Source organism: Schistocerca americana, chromosome 7, assembly GCF_021461395.2.
Source record: "Schistocerca americana isolate TAMUIC-IGC-003095 chromosome 7, iqSchAmer2.1, whole genome shotgun sequence".
NCBI lineage: Eukaryota > Metazoa > Arthropoda > Insecta > Orthoptera > Acrididae > Schistocerca > Schistocerca americana.
Window position 1 is genome coordinate 121,925,924 of NC_060125.1, and position 16,027 is coordinate 121,941,950.

Here is a 16,027-nt window from a genome sequence, read left to right on the forward strand (position 1 = left end):
TTAAGAAGAACGATGCAATGTTTCTTCGGACATGCGTGCATCTCGGAAGGAACGTTGCAACGTTGTTGTTAACAACACAGGTATTGCAATATCATATTTATCCGCCGTTATCAGGCAGCGACTTTCAGTTAAAGTGTCCTCTCCTGTATGGGACTTCATAATGTGTCCACGAGTGCAGCTAAGTCGTGCACGGGTAGCCAACAGGCCACACTTAGCAGCGTTGGGGAGCGGACGTCTGTTTGCGTGCGGTTAGCGGAGCTGCGCGCGGACACCTGTTTACTTCGAGTGGCCGTCGCGAGTCGCTAGGCACACGTCCTAAATACTGCACAACGATCCAAGTCACTTTTCAACAGGATCACGCCAGACCACGCGCGCATGACGTCGAACGATTCCTTCGAGACGGTCTCCTCCTGGATCCTATGCACATCGTGGGCATCCACCTTTCAGTTACGGCTAGCGTCGTTTACATCAAGATGACAAATGCCGAGTTGTGCACAACTTTGGTGAACCAATGCGCGAACTCATTTGAGTTGTAACACTCCATTCGTCACACGAGGGCGGCCACAGCGGACGACGCGGGCCTGGGCTCGCGCACATTCAGAGTCTTTCAACTCCCCTTTGAGGTGCCAACCGGCGTCGTACGTGCAGCTTCCCGACCGTACGGCAGCGTGATCAGCAATGTGCCCGAGAAACGTTTGGGTTTTGTAGGGTGTATAATGGTGCCGTCAACTAAAAATCGAACTGAAGAAACACGTCCCGTTCCTACCTGAGCATCGGTGTTTGCCACGCGTTAGTAATATACGATGGCCAATCACGCAAGTGTTCTGACTGTGGTCAATGTATTCGACGCCGGCTGACGCGAACACCGGCCGGAGCATCGGCGCCACTGGCGGAGGAGACAGTCGTCCTCGTCTACTAAATCATAGTGGCGCAGACGTCCCCTGTGGAAGAAGAAGCCACTGGTCATCTGCGGCCGGCCGTTGTGGCCGAGTGGTTCTAGGCGCTTCAGTCCGGAACCGCGCGACTGCTAGGGTCGCAGGTTCGAATCCTGCCTCGGGTATGGCTGTGTGTGATGTCCTTAGGTTAGTTAGGTTTAAGTAGTTCTAAGTTCTAGGGGACTGATGACCTCAGAAGTTAAGTCCCATAGTGCTCAGAGCCATTTGAACCATTTTGAACCGGCTCGGGACCAGACGGCTTCCCGTTGCAGTTTTATTGGGCCTTCAAGCAGCTGTTGGTGCCATGCTGGACAAAGATTTGCCAAGAATTGATGTCTACAGATCTATCACTACCTCTAAACTTCTTAGAAGGAGTAATAACGCCTGTTTATAAACCGAAGAAGAATCCCGTATCCACGATTACAGGCGCTTGACGCTGCTGAAGAGCAACATGAAACTTTCAGGTTAACGGTTAAGCGTTTTAGGAGTACAATACAGTATGTAATTCCGCAGGATTAAGCATCGTTGGAGGTGGGGTGGGCGGGGTCGACACAACATACCTGCAGCTATGTGCCGATACAGGGAGCTGACACCACTGGCGACTTTGGTCAAGCATCTGACCGAGTTGACCACTCATTCTTGACCGCAGTTCTCTGGAGCATGGGCATCCACACTGCTTTATCGAAGTGGTGTGCGCCTACTGCGCAATGCGTCATCAAAGGTGCCCGTTAACGGACGTTTAACAGCAGCCATCCAGATTCGCCGCTTGGTGCGCCTAAGCTGCCCATTATCGACGATATTATAAGCGTTGGCCGTTGAATCCTTGGTATGCGGCCTGCTGGCTGGAAGAAAGTTCGTTGCTGCGACGTTCCGATGCACCGCATATGTGAACGACTTGATGCTGGTACTTTGCAGCGGTGATGATATGAGGGACGCCATGGAATGGATGACGATATACGGGGCTGCCCCTGGTGGTCTATTTAACGTGGAAAGTCACTAGCCATGCGAATCTGGACGGGATTACCATCTGACAGTGTCACCCCATTACGTATCAGTGACCAGATGAGGTGCTTGGGTTTAGATGAAAGATGTACGCCGTACGAAGACCCGAAATTGAAGGCGCTTCCTGCAAAAATGGTTCAAACGGCTCTGAGCACTTTGGGACTTAACTTCTGAGGTCATCAGTCCCCTAGATCTCAGAACTACTTAAACCTAACTAACCTAAGGACATCACACACATCCATGCCCGAGGCAGGATTCCAACCTGCGACCGTAGCGGTCACGCGGTTCCAGACTGTAGTGCCTAGAACCGCTCGGCCACCCCAGCCGACAACGCTTCCTGCACCAAATTAGAGCATGGATAGCAAATCACCACCTGCAGACTTCGAACATCCTCCAAAAAACACGGTATGGCAATGTTTACCTAGCGTCGCCCACCCTGCCTGCCGCACAGGCACTTCCAGCATTATGGCGACTCTCGGCAACTTCACCTTCCCCAAGGACAGGGGAAGACTAGGGCTGGTAAACGTTTGCGATAGGACGGTGACCATGTTTGTTAGTTCACATTTAGGGTTCTGCTGTCCCACCATCCTCACGAGCTTGCTGTGTGCAGCTTTGGCGCCAGCCTCTCTCGCGTCCCTAGCGTCACTGCAAAACATCCCAGCACCGTTCTTCTACCTTGGCGGTCATTATTTGGAACTCAGTTACACACGCGACGCTTTACTGGCTCCAACTTCGGCGACGGCGATGGAGATCTACTGCGTCATGCAATGCATACGGCAACCGAATGTGGTGGAAACGATATACCCCATCGTGCAATGGCGTATCGTGTGGCAGACAGTTCACACAGCCTTACTCGCCTCTCATGTCCGGTCCAATTGATACGTGACAGTCAACATGAAACACATCACACAGATACAGCTACATAAGATCCACATGGCAGTGCAATGTGACTGACACAGACGGATGCCGCCTTATCTGAGCAGAGGCTGTGATTCGTCAAACCAGTGTTGGCTTTCCTACTGACGGTAACACTGACACATGTCACCAGTCAAAGTCTTTTTCACCCAGACGAAACATACTGTCTGAGGACCAGAAGCAACGCCGTCTCGTTGGTTCGAGGCCATGCAGTCCATTACTTATTCAGTGATGGCCCAAAGGATGTACTCGATTTCTGGAACTACATGAAGGAACGGCATTGTACCATTGTTAGGAAGTCCAACTATAGACATTAGTTTTCGAACTACCTCTGGAGTGCACTACACAGTCTGCCGTGTAGCTGGATCATTCATTGCGAGAGACGATGAACGTGTTGAAATGCAGATGATTTTGGAACAAACAACGGTACCCAACAAAAGATGTGAGAGGACACGCTGGGATGACCAGGCAAAGACGAGGGCCCTAGTTGCAAACTGCTAGTGGAGTGACTGCTTACTTTTTTCACTCGGAGTGTACCTCCCTTTTCTTTTCCATTACAATAATAATAAAAAAAACATTTAACAAAAGCGGATAAGATGACCGCTCGTGTAAAACGGGAAATCCGGTTCGAGTCTCGATCCGGCACAAATATTCATTGTCATTATTCCCTTATACAGCTCACAGTTATTCGTATTGGTAACTGGGAATACGTTTCATGGTTTTCATAACGGCTGTAGTCGCCGCAGTGTTCGCTCCTTTGGACGTGTATGCATGCTGGAAGGAACATTGCAGCGTTCTTCTTAGCAACACAGGCACTGTAATATCGTATTTACCCGCTGCTACCAAGCAGTGATTTTCAATTAAAATGTCCTCCCCTGCGTGGGAATTACGTAATGTGTCTATGAGTACAGGTTGTGACACAGGGAACGACAACACATGGGCGTTGAGTCTGGCTGTGAGTCATGCATGGATAGCCAGAGTAGTTAGCCGACGGTTCGCCTAATGCGGGTTATCTGTGTTCGAGTCCCGGTCTGGCACAAATTTTCATTGTCGTGTCGTCCATACACAGATGACGGTTGTTCGTATTCGCAGCTGTGAATACATTTCACGGGTTTCGTAACAGCTGTAGTGTCGTCCATACACAGATGACGGTTGTTCGTATTCGCAGCTGTGAATACATTTCACGGGTTTCGTAACAGCTGTAGTGTCGTCCATACACAGATGACGGTTGTTCGTATTCGCAGCTGTGAATACATTTCACGGGTTTCGTAACAGCTGTAGTGTCGTCCATACACAGATGACGGTTGTTCATATTCGCAGCTGTGAATACATTTCACGGGTTCCGTAACAGCTGTAGTGTCGTCCATACACAGATGACGGTTGTTCATATTCGCAGCTCTGAATACATTTCATGGGTTTCGTAACAGCTGTAGTGTCTTCCATACACAGATGACGGTTGTTCGTATTCGCAGCTGTGAATACATTTCACAGGTTTCGTAACAGCTGTAGTCGGCGTAGTGTCTATTGCTTTGAGCACGCATGCATGTAAACTCAGGCAGCCTCTAGTGCAGTTTTCATTTCTTATGAACAGTCAGCTACATATCTCATTGTGCATTAGCGTCAATTGCTGTCACATCAGAAGGGTAGCAAGTTGCGTGTTTAGCATTATGTCTGATTTTAAGGTTTACTTCTTCGGTTAGTCTTGCTATGATGGGTAGGATGTATCAAAGCTGTGCGCAGACCCAAGAGGAAGTCGCCACTGTTCACGAACAGCTGAATGCTCATTTGGCTACGGTCAGCCACCTTCAGCCTGCTGCCTTGGGACGTAGCGGTGGCAGATAATCTGGCGCATTGCAGGGGCGCAAAGCTGTCGTTTGTTTCGCTCGTGGACTCTGCTGCCGAGGCACCTCATAAAGTCCCCGACACGGTGGGTCTGCCCTCACAGCAGAACAAGTGGCGGGTGGTAACGCATTTGCGTCACTTGATGCGGCCGGCCCGTGTAGAGACTGGACGGGTGACCTCGCCAATTCACCATGTGATTGGACAGGTCGCTGCTCCTCCAGCAGGGTTCGGGAAGGCAGGGATTTACCGGTACTAGCTATTAGGAGCTCCACTTTAGGTGCGTTATGGAGTCCCTTTGGGAGATAGCGTTCAGGGCTGGAAAGAAATCCAATGAGCAGTCGGTATGTGTGCCGAAAGTGAGGGGGAGGAGGGGGGGGGGGGCGGAGTGGTTCAAATGGCTCTGACCACTATGGGACTTAACATCTATGGTCATCAGTCCCCTAGAACGTAGAACTACTTAAACCTAACTAACCTAAGGACATCACACACATCCATGCCAGAGGCAGGATTCGAACCTGCGACCGTAGCAGTCGCGCAGCTCCGGACTGAGCGCCTAGAACCGCTACACCGCGGCCGGCGGGGGCGGGAGTGGCTCATCCGAGATGTGCGACCTCTCCTGCAGCTATCGGGCGCGCAGGGTGCAGTCATCTGTAATGTGTGACTCACGTTGCACCTACGACACCTGGGCTGTCGACAGTTCATACAGCGACTGGTGGAAGTGGTGAAGACTACTGCCCTGAGATGTAAGGTGCAAGCAGAGCTCGCAGAATGGAGCGTTGTTACCAGAGTAGAGCGGCGATCCTGTGGTTTGGAGCCAAAGCACTCATCAACTCTGGATGGTCGGCTGCAGAGGTCTAGACCTGTATTATCGGGCGAGGATTTGTAGAACTCCCTTTGATAGATTAAGGGCGCGCTACATAAAACGAGCAGCTACTCAGGTAGCAGAGTACTTGTGAAGTGCACATGGTTTTTGTTTTTAGTCTAGGCGATAGTTTAAGGTACTCTGATGAACACTTGCCAGTCATTACGCAGCAGGGGAAGTCAGACCATACTCAAGAGTAAAGAAAATTAAACTGTAAAAATTTTATCAGTAAATTGTCTAAATATTCGTAACAGTTCCTGAATTTACTTCCATCCGGAAATGTTCTCACGCTCAAATTATTCTCGGGACTGAAAGCTGACTGATACACGAAGTGGAAAGCTCTGAGATATTTAGCAAGTCATGGAACGTATTTCGGAAAGACAGCTTAGGGGTCATAGGAGGGGGAGTGTCCATTGCTGTTGACAAAAGTGTTGTCTCTATTGAGGTCCGCAATTCTGCTGGGACAGTTCTAGAGTCATTCAAAGACTGGCTGACTGGGTGGCTGGGTGACTGGCTGACCGATGTGGCAGCTCATAAATACCGAACTCATTCAATGGTAGTTGGAGGCGACTTTAAGCTATCGAGTATAGACTGGGATGTCTACGGGTTCATTGCAGGGGTACAGACAGGCAATCGTACGAAGTACTTTGAACATATTTTTCTGAAAACTGTCTTGAGCAGCTAGTTCGGCAGCCCACAAACAGTGAAAATATCTTATACCTTGTACAAACAGGCCGGACCTTATCGAAAACGCCAGTATACAAACGGGGATCACTGATCATGATGTCATTATAGCAACTATGGTTACGAAACTTAGTCGAGAAGGCATGGAGAGTGTTTCCGCTAAAAAGAGCAGATAAGCAGTTGTCAGCATCTCAATTAGACAGTCAACTGACTTCACTTAGTTACAGTGGAATGGACGTAGAGGAATTATGGACAAAGATTAAGCAGACTGTAAATCGTGATCTGGAGAATGGTGTACCCAGTAAGTGGATAAAGAATGGAAAAGACCCACCATGGTTTCATAACGAGATTCGGAAAATGCAGAGGGAGCAGAGGCTGTTGCTCTCTCGTTTCAAGAGAGAACGCACAAAGGACGAAAAGCAAGGGTTAGCAGAGATTCGTGGGTCTGTGAAAAGTTCTGTGCGCGAGACACACAACAGTCACCACCGCCATACCTTAGCGAAACATCTGTCAGAGAACCCGAGGAAATTCTGGTCCTATGTAAAATCGCTAGGTGGGTCTAAGGCTTCCATCCAGTCACTTGTTGACCAGTCTGGTGTGACAGTTGAAGACATAAAACGAAAACAAAAGTTTTAAATTTCACATTCAAGAAAACGTTCAAGCGGGAGGAAAGTGCAAACATACCGTTGTTTGACCATCGAACAGACTCCAGTGTGGACGGCATAGCAATAAGTATCCTGGCGTACAGAAACAAGTGATAGGTTTGAAAATAAATAAGTCACCAGGTCCGCATGGAATTCCAGTTCGGTTTTTCAACGAACGCTCTACGACATCGTCCCCTTACCTAGCATGAATTTATCGCGAATCTCTCGCCCAGCGCCAAGCCCACAGAGACTGGAAAAAAGCGCAGCTGACCCCTGTATATAAGACGGGCAAAAAAAAAAAAAAAAAAGAGACCTGCAAAAATTAGAGAGCAATATCTGTAACATCGGTTTGCTGCAGGCTCATTGAACTCATTCGCAGATCGAATATAAATTTTCTTGAGACCGAGAAGTTTATGTCCACGAATTAGCATGTTTTCAGAAAGGATCCGCTTTATGAAACAGAATTTGCACTTTTGTCACATGATATACTTCGAACTATGGATAAAGGGCAGCCGCGCGGTTTGAGGCGTTACGTCACGGACTGCGCAGCTCCTCGCGTCGGAGGTCCGAGTCCTCCGTCGGGCATGGGTGTGTGTGTTGTTCTTCGCGTAAGTTAGTTTAAGTAGTGTGTAAGTCTAGGGACCGATGACCTAAGCAATTTGCTCCCTTAGGAATTCACACCCATTTGAACGTTTTGATAAAGGGCAACAGGCACATTCCATATTTCTAGATTTCCAGAAAACTTTTGTCATAATGCTCCACTGCAGGCTGTTAAAGAAGGTACGAGGATATGGAATAGGTTCACAGATATGTGAGTGGCTCGAAGACTTCTTAAACTATAGAAGCCAGTATGTATCCTCGACGGCGAGTGTTCATGAGACAAGCTTATCCTCAGGAGTGCTCCCAGGGAAGTGTGTTAGGACCACTCTTATTGTGTATATACATAAATGATTTGGCAGGCAAGGTGGGCAGCAATCAGCGGTAGTCTGCTGATGATGTTGTGGTGTAGGGGATGGTATCAAAATGGTTCAAATGGCTCTGAGCACTATGGGACTTAACTTCTAAGGTCATCAGTCCCCTAGAACTTAGAACTACTTAAACCTAACTAACCTAAGGACATCACACACAGCCATACCCGAGGCAGGATTCGAACCTGCGACCGTAGCGGTCACGCGGTTCCAGACTGTAGCGCCTTTAACCGCTTGGCCACACCGGCCGGCGGGGATGGTATCAAAGTTGAGTGACTGTAGGAGAAGACAAGATGACTTAGACAAAACATGAAGTTGATGTGACTCATGGCAGCTAGCTCTAAATGTAGAAAATTTTAGTTAATGTGGATGAGTAGGAAAAACAAACACGTAATGTTTTTACACCATTAGCAGTGTCCTGCTGGACACTGTTCAAATGTGTGTGAAATCTTACGGGACTTAACTGCTAAGGTCATCAGTCCCTAAGCTTACACACTACTTAACCTAAATTATCCTAAGGACAAACACACACACCCATGCCCGAGGGAGGACTCGAACCTCCGCCGGGACCAGCCTCACAGTCCATGACTGCAGGCTGGACACAGTCCTGTCGTTTAAATATATGGGTGTAACGTTGCAAAATGATATGAAATTAAACGTGCATGTGATGATTTTGGGAGTGGAGGCAAATGGTCGACTCCGGTTTATTGGAAGATTTGTAGGGCAACGTGGTTAGACTGTAAAGAAACTCGCATGCTAATGGCACCTGTTCGTGAGTACTGCTTGAGTGTTTGGCATCCGTACCAGGTCTGATTAAAGAAAGACATCGGAGCAATTCAGAGGCCGGCTGCTAGATTTGTTCAAATGGCTCTGAGCGCTATAGGACTTAACATCTGAGGTCATCAGTCCCCTAGAACTTAGAACTACTTAAACCTAACTAACCTAAGGACATCACACACATCCATACCCGAGGCAGGATTCGAACCTGCGACCGTAGCAGTCGCGCGGTTCCGGACTGAAGCGCCTAGAACCGCTCGGCCACCGCGGCCGGCGCTAGATTTGTTACTGATACGTTCCCTGGAGGGAAGGCGACATTCTTTTTGAGGAACACTACTGAGAAAATTTAGAGAACGGCATTTGGAATTGACTGCACAACAGTTCTACTGCCTCCACCATTCATTGTGCGTAAGGGCCACGAAGATATGATACGAGAAATTAGGAATCATACGGAGGCGTGTAGACAGTCGTTTTTCCCTCGCTCAGTTTGCGAGTAGAACAGAAAAAGAAATGGCTAATAGTGGTACGGAACACCCTCCGTCACGCACCGATCATGGATTGTAGAATATCTATGTAGAAGTAGATGTGGATGCATGTCGGAAGGAACACTGCATCGTTCTTCTTAACAATACAGGCACTGCAATGTGGTACTTATTCGCCGTTAGCAGGTAACCACTTTAAATGAAAATGTCCTCTCCTGTACTGGAATTGCGTGATGTGTGTACGGGTACAGTTTGTGACGCAGGGACGACGGCATTGGCAGTTTTCATGTGGCCGAGAGTTGTACAGCAGTTACCAAATGTAAGGAAGGCTTTTGGCTGTATCTTATCTCGTAGCATATGAAAAGGGTAGTTGCTACTTACGAAATGGCGGAGGTGCTGTGTTGCAGACAGGCACAACAAAATGATTGTCAGACAATGAGCTTTCGATCAACAAGGCCTTCGTCTGAGACAGAACACACACACACACACACACACACACATCACACCTCACACACACATGACAGCAGCCAGGGACTACGGTCACGTGAGTGTTCGTTGCTTTTGAGTGAGTATGAATGTGTATGTTCTGTCTTCGACGAAGTCTTTGTCGGCTAAAAGTTAGTTTTCTGACAATCTCTTTGTTGTGCCTATCTGCGACTCGGCATCTCCGCTATGTGATAAAAAATATAAGCAGACATAAGCTAATTATTTGAAATATACATGCAATATTGAATCACCACTTGTGTTGCACCTGGTCTGGAACACATTTTAGCTTATCGCTGCTGATTCCGCATTATGTCACGGTGCAGTAGACATCAATAGTTCCTTTCCTTTCCTTTCATTTCTCCCCCTCCACCTACAATTTACGTAACAATTTACTTGTATTGCAGTATATGCTACCTGTGATTAGGTATGAAATATGATATTACTCGGATGCCCATCACCACGGCGCAGTCACAGTCTAGTTCTTTTGATACTGTCATCCGCAACTTTTCGGTATACTCGCACCATTAGTTCTGAAATCACATGCTACATTTCGCTCTGGAGCTCTGAGTGTGATCGTAGTTTGTTGGCGTGCACACGAGATTTTTTTTAAATACTCCCTCAGAAAGAAATCACGTGGTATCAAATCACAAGATCTAAGTCGCCATTTCACGTCACTGTTGCGAGGACTCACCTCGCTGGAGAATCTCTCTTGTAACAGGTCGACTGTCGCAATCTTGTAGAAATCAGACCTCTTCAGCATTCGGAAGGTCCATCTCAGGCCACAAAAACTCCTTTAACATATTGCGGTAGCGTTCGCCGTCCTCTGTTACTGCATATCCGTCACCATCTTCGAAGAAGTAGTACGGCCCAATGACGCCCTCGGACCGAATTCACACTACCAGCTTAGTCGATATGGATGTAATGGCTATTCCATATTTACTCGAGTATTTTCTGCGCCCTAAGTCCTGCAAATCTGCTTATGTGCGAAGTCATTCTACAGAAAGTTTGCATTGTATTGCACATTATTTTCTTGATGTAATTCTTGTCCTCTCTTTGATTAGTAAGCATCCAATGGGCAAATGCTCAGCGTTTTTCATGGTCGTTTGGCTTCCGTCGTACTGGAAAATCCCGACTTCATCGCTACCTCGGAGGTGCTGTACCCCGTCGCCGGAGCGCCGACTATAACACCGCGTTCAAACTCACTTAAATGTTGATAACCTACCATTGTAGCAGCAGTAATCGATCTAACAAGAGCGCCAGACACTTGTTGTCTTAATAGGCGTTGCCGACCGTAGTGCCGTACTCTGTCTGTTTACATATTTCTGTATTTGAATGCAAATGCAGTTGGGTTTTGTAGGCTCAAAAGTGCAGACCGAGTTTCAGAATTCGTTACTTTCTGGTTCTGGGAATATCTAGTTTTTGGGATATTCAGCGAATGGGTTTCACCAGACTTGAATTAATGCTATTACTTACGATGGCGCTTTTTCCGCGCATGACACCCCGAGGTTTTATTGTCCACAATCTAAATGGATTTCTCAGATTTAGCAACCAGTCCCATAACAGTGGACTTAAACGGTACATTACGTTGGCAATACTTTCCACGGAGTTTGTGAACGGTCTCTGGACAAAATTGACCACAAGTGTAATACGTTTTCACTAGGGTAACACACTGTTCCGTCGTGAAGCGCTCAGTCGCTAACCACTAAGAAAAGAGATGAAAATCGTGCATTCGCCTGCGCTGCCAGCTTAACTAGAACAGGAATGACCGGCATTTCAAAAGTTTCTCCGTTCATAGGACACCTTTTAGTTTGAGTCTGTATGTAATAACCCACGTTTCTGAGTGGTGTGTGGTACTCAGATAGAGGCGGATGGGGCGGGTGTTGCGAGAAGAGTTTCGTGTTAGAGAGAAGGGTAGGTCAGTCCAAGTGTAAGTTTCCCACTTATTACATACTAACCTTCGTTCCTGGGAGTACTCAGCAAGTGGTTTCCCTACCAATTCCCGCCACCACTCGATATTGTCAGCAACATTGTTTGCTAAGATGTGTGTGTATTTTCAGCAGCAACTGCCACCTGTTCTTGTTGCTGAGCCACAAACCACGCGTATTTAGCAGCAAGCGATACCGCTATACTCTTGTCGTCTAGTTTCCCAATTTCTCACGTCAATTTGACAGTAAAATTTTCATAATGTGCCTGTCGGAATCACATATCGCAGGTTGCTCTCCATCGAGATGTTCAAAGAGGAATTAGTAGTCCTCGCGAGTTGATGGACGTCGACGACTTCTGCTGTGAAGAGTGCTACTACAACAACAGGGGTAAGAAGGGATGAGGCAGAGTATGTAATACACAGTTTCCACTCTGCGCTAAAGTAACTGTTCCAACCTTTCTACAGTACTATCCGAGACTTGGCAACGGAACCTCACACAACATCTAGCACGTGATAGCGGGAATCTTACGTTCGCCTGTCACTTTCGATGTAGTGACTCATTTTCATGGATGTCACCTACATCTAATACACCGAAACAGTGAGGTTGCGACCCCTTTGTTACCTTAGTATAGAGAGAGCAGCTGGTATCCGCGACATGTTGACGCGTTGCACCTCACATTTTTGCTTAAGTTTTAGTTATTTTTATAACCATCCTGAAGATCAACGCTTCACTGTAAGATAGGTAACCATCAAATTACTGAACATGGGACCAGCGTCTGAGATGGGTAAATACCGACAGCATCATTATTAGGAGACGAATGATGGGATCCTTTGCATGGAATGATTGCAAAATAAATTAAAACGATCGGGCTTTTATCTCATGGTTGCTGACTGCTATGGACAAGTACAAAGTCTGTTGACAACGATCTGTCGACTTCACCTGAATCCTTTGGGAGGGAAAAAAAAAAAATTCGAAGGAGGTAAACTTAAATAATTACAAAAGTTGTTAACAGATACTACATCTAATTACTCTAAAACCAGCAAACAAAAACATTGTAACGCAACGTACACAGCATGTCTGCAAGCTATGACAAACCAGGAAAGAGAGGCACGGTAACTGAGTCTGACTCGCGCTCCTTTTCAGATACATGAGAACATTTTTCCCTACTCTATTATGTTTCAGGAACAGGCCATTTCAGTATCGCTGATTATCGACAAATCTCCACTACGGTGTCACAGAATAGACTTATTATTACACACAGACTGTTACAGAAAAAAAACCGCATGTAAGGGAGCCTGGCTGTTTACAAAAGTGAACGAAAATATGTGGTTCATCCAATAAGTAACATTTTAATGTGCATTACGGAATTGAGGAATGAACGTTAGTACGCAACGTTTCTTTGGAGTTAAACGTATTAGAGGATATGCTGGTGCTGGACAAGCATTGGGGAACTTTACGTAAATGATCATATCTACAATTCCGTGTAGTGATCTTTAGATAGCCCGGAATGTAATTTGCACGACCAAATGCGGATATGTACCGTTATTAACCAGAGGTAGTTATCGTTTCCTATTTGATTATTTGTTGAAGAGTACGTGCAGCCGACTGAACAGTTTACGAAATAATTAAAAAAATTGTTTTTGCCACGAACAGATTTTCACATTACGGAATATGTCGTAAGAAACTATTTCCTTAATTATCACTACGCGTCGAATAAGTCTTAACCTGGATGTAGTGCTCTCATACGGCAAATACTACAGTGCAGCGTGCAGTGGTGGGTGCGTTTAGCAAAAAGTCTAATTTCAGCACGAGATTCATTCCACAAAACTAAGTCTTACAGTTTCTTTTCAAATGGAAAGATAAGGTGAAGTACTGAGCCGACAGCTTTAAATTACGGTCATTTTAAAGTAATAGTATCGGATTTTACACCCTGACTGTTTTATGTTGCCAGCATTGTCTGTAAGTTACCTAAGTTCAGCAGATATTGTCCCGGTTTTATGCACTTCCAACGATAAGATTTTTTTTAAGTCAGCACTGACACTAAAGCAGGAATACCTCTGTGCAATGATTATTATAAATACCGCAAAAATATTTTATGTATTTCTCGGACAAACTGTGAGAAGTTTTGACTACTGTTTGGAAATCGTATGGACGGATCGTGACAACCCACTCATTAAGGGAGCTGTGAACACGAACCCGGATGATTTCAGTATTCTCGGTGACTGGAATGCTGCCCTTTCTTCTACATCTTCATGATGAATGTGCTATAGACACTCTTGTCTTCCAAGATGACAACAGTCATTTGACATGGCTGCATCCGTACGTCCTGGTATGGCGAACACTCAAGCATCCTATTCCACCCCGACTGATGCTTTAAATCACCTCATCACCTAGCCTCAGTCTCATAGAAATTGTTTGGCAGCATTTGCGACTGGAGCTCCATGCGATCTGATATCGTCAACGAGTGGCTCCGGCCGGTCGTAGTGTACCTGAACAAACTTGAGGACTGTTTTGCTCGTCGAATTGGGTTCATAATCAAGGCTGGAGGCGTGTCACACGATGTTACCGTTATTTCTCCTGGGACGACAAAAGTATTTTTTCCGTTGTGTTGATTACACTTTCATTAACACGACATTGTCATTGTTGTTTTTACAGTTTTATTACTCCCATTAATCTCTTAGAACTGAAGTGTCATAAGCAGCTTTACTTCACTTACCAATATATGGAATAGATCCGCTGTTGAAAGTAATTCACGTTTTTCATGGACGTTGTAACTTTAAGTGTTTCGTAGAATGCTGCGAAAGCGCACACTACTCACCTTTGATGTACTCGACTTCCTCCGGCGTGAACTCAATGAGGCGGGACCTGGGGTACCCCTCAGCCTGACTGTTCTCCGCCACCCTCTGCTTCACGACAGCTGGGTAGTCACCCTCTGACGTGAAGATTGGGTGACCGTACAGCCCGGCCTAAAACACGATTAAATTATCACTGATGACTAATAATTAGACGTCGGATTTTAGGCAAAAACCTATTTTGTTTCTCATCAAATAAAGACAACAGAAGTTGCAGATACATAAATTACGCCAATTTATGATCGAAAACGATAGTTTTATAGCACCTAAAAATACATAATTTCAGGTGAGTACCTGATGGTACCTAAATTTTAAAAATCAAATAAAATGGAATTTTTATGACTAATATTCTCTCGTGGTCTTCCCAGCTAAGAATTAACGCAAATATTTTATCGAAAAGTGTAATTTTATAGTTCCTTAAATACCTAATTTCATGTTAGAACCTCATTGTACCTCATTTTTAAAATTTTTTCTACCGATGTTACTACAAGATGTTTCACTGCATGATAGAATGGCGATGTACTTCCAACATGATGGATGTCTGATACATAGCTCGCGTGCGGTTGAAACGGTATTGAATAGCAAATTTCATGGCAGGTGGATTGGTCGTCGAAGCACCACACTATGACCCGCACGTTCACCGGATCTGACGTCCCCGGATTTCTTTCTGTGGGGAAAGTTGGAGGATATTTGCCATCGTGATCAACCGACAACGCCTGACAACATGCGTCAGCGCATTGTCAATACATGTGCGAACATTACGGAAGGCGAACTACTCGCTGTTGAGAGGAATGTCGTTACACGTATTGCCAAATGCATTGAGGCTGACGGACATTATTTTGAGCATTTATTGCATTAATGTGGTATTTACAGGTAATCACGCTGTAACAGCATGCGTTCTCAGAAATGATAAGTTCACAAAGGTACATGTATCACATTGGAACAACCGAAATAAAATATTCAAACATACCTATGTTCTGTATTTTAATTTAAAAAACCTACCTGTTACCAATTGTTCGTCTAAAATTGTGAGCCATATGTTTGTGACTATTACAGCGCCATCTATCACAAAGCGAAAAAAGTGTTGCAACTAAAACATTCATATTTCTTTACGTACTACACGAATATGTAATAAAAATGGGGGTTCCTATTTTTAAAAGCGCAATTGATACCCTTTTGACCTATGGCAGCGCCATCTAGCGGACCAACGATAGCGCCATCTGCTTTCCCCCTTCAAGCTAGACAAGTTTCGTTCTTTGTAGATTTTCGTTTGACGCTTATTTCGTGAGATATTTGGCCCGGTTACTATCACTGGACCACCCTGCATAATTCTCGTATATTATTTTCGTTCTCAGTTACAAATGTTTGGTGTGATGCTTTGTAATGTCTATATTCAAAAATGTAAGGGGTAAGCTTCTATCGATAACCATAGTTGGGTGAAAATTCAATTTACCTTAGAGTGGAACCTTATCTCACCTTCCGCTACTGCTGCACTCATACGTACTGAGAATGAAAAGTCTACAACCTGTCTCTTGTGGATGAAAACTTATCTGTCCATTAAACATGAAGGTTGGAAGGTTTTCATTCGTTCGTTACTGCTGAAAGAAACACTGGCCAGACTTTGTTCTCAAAGGAAAGTCAAGAGGGTGTGAT

General features: G+C 45.7%; 1 protein-coding gene across 1 annotated transcript in view; it reads right to left on the reverse strand.

Annotated features, from left to right (window-relative positions):
* LOC124622400 (myrosinase 1-like) overlaps positions 1–16,027 on the reverse strand; it is a 107,268-nt gene that overhangs the window by 18,667 nt on the left and 72,574 nt on the right. Inside the window, exon 7 of the mRNA XM_047148088.1 lies at positions 14,341–14,488. Within this exon, the coding sequence (XP_047004044.1) occupies positions 14,341–14,488 (148 nt within the window). The remainder of the gene's footprint in view (positions 1–14,340; positions 14,489–16,027) is intronic.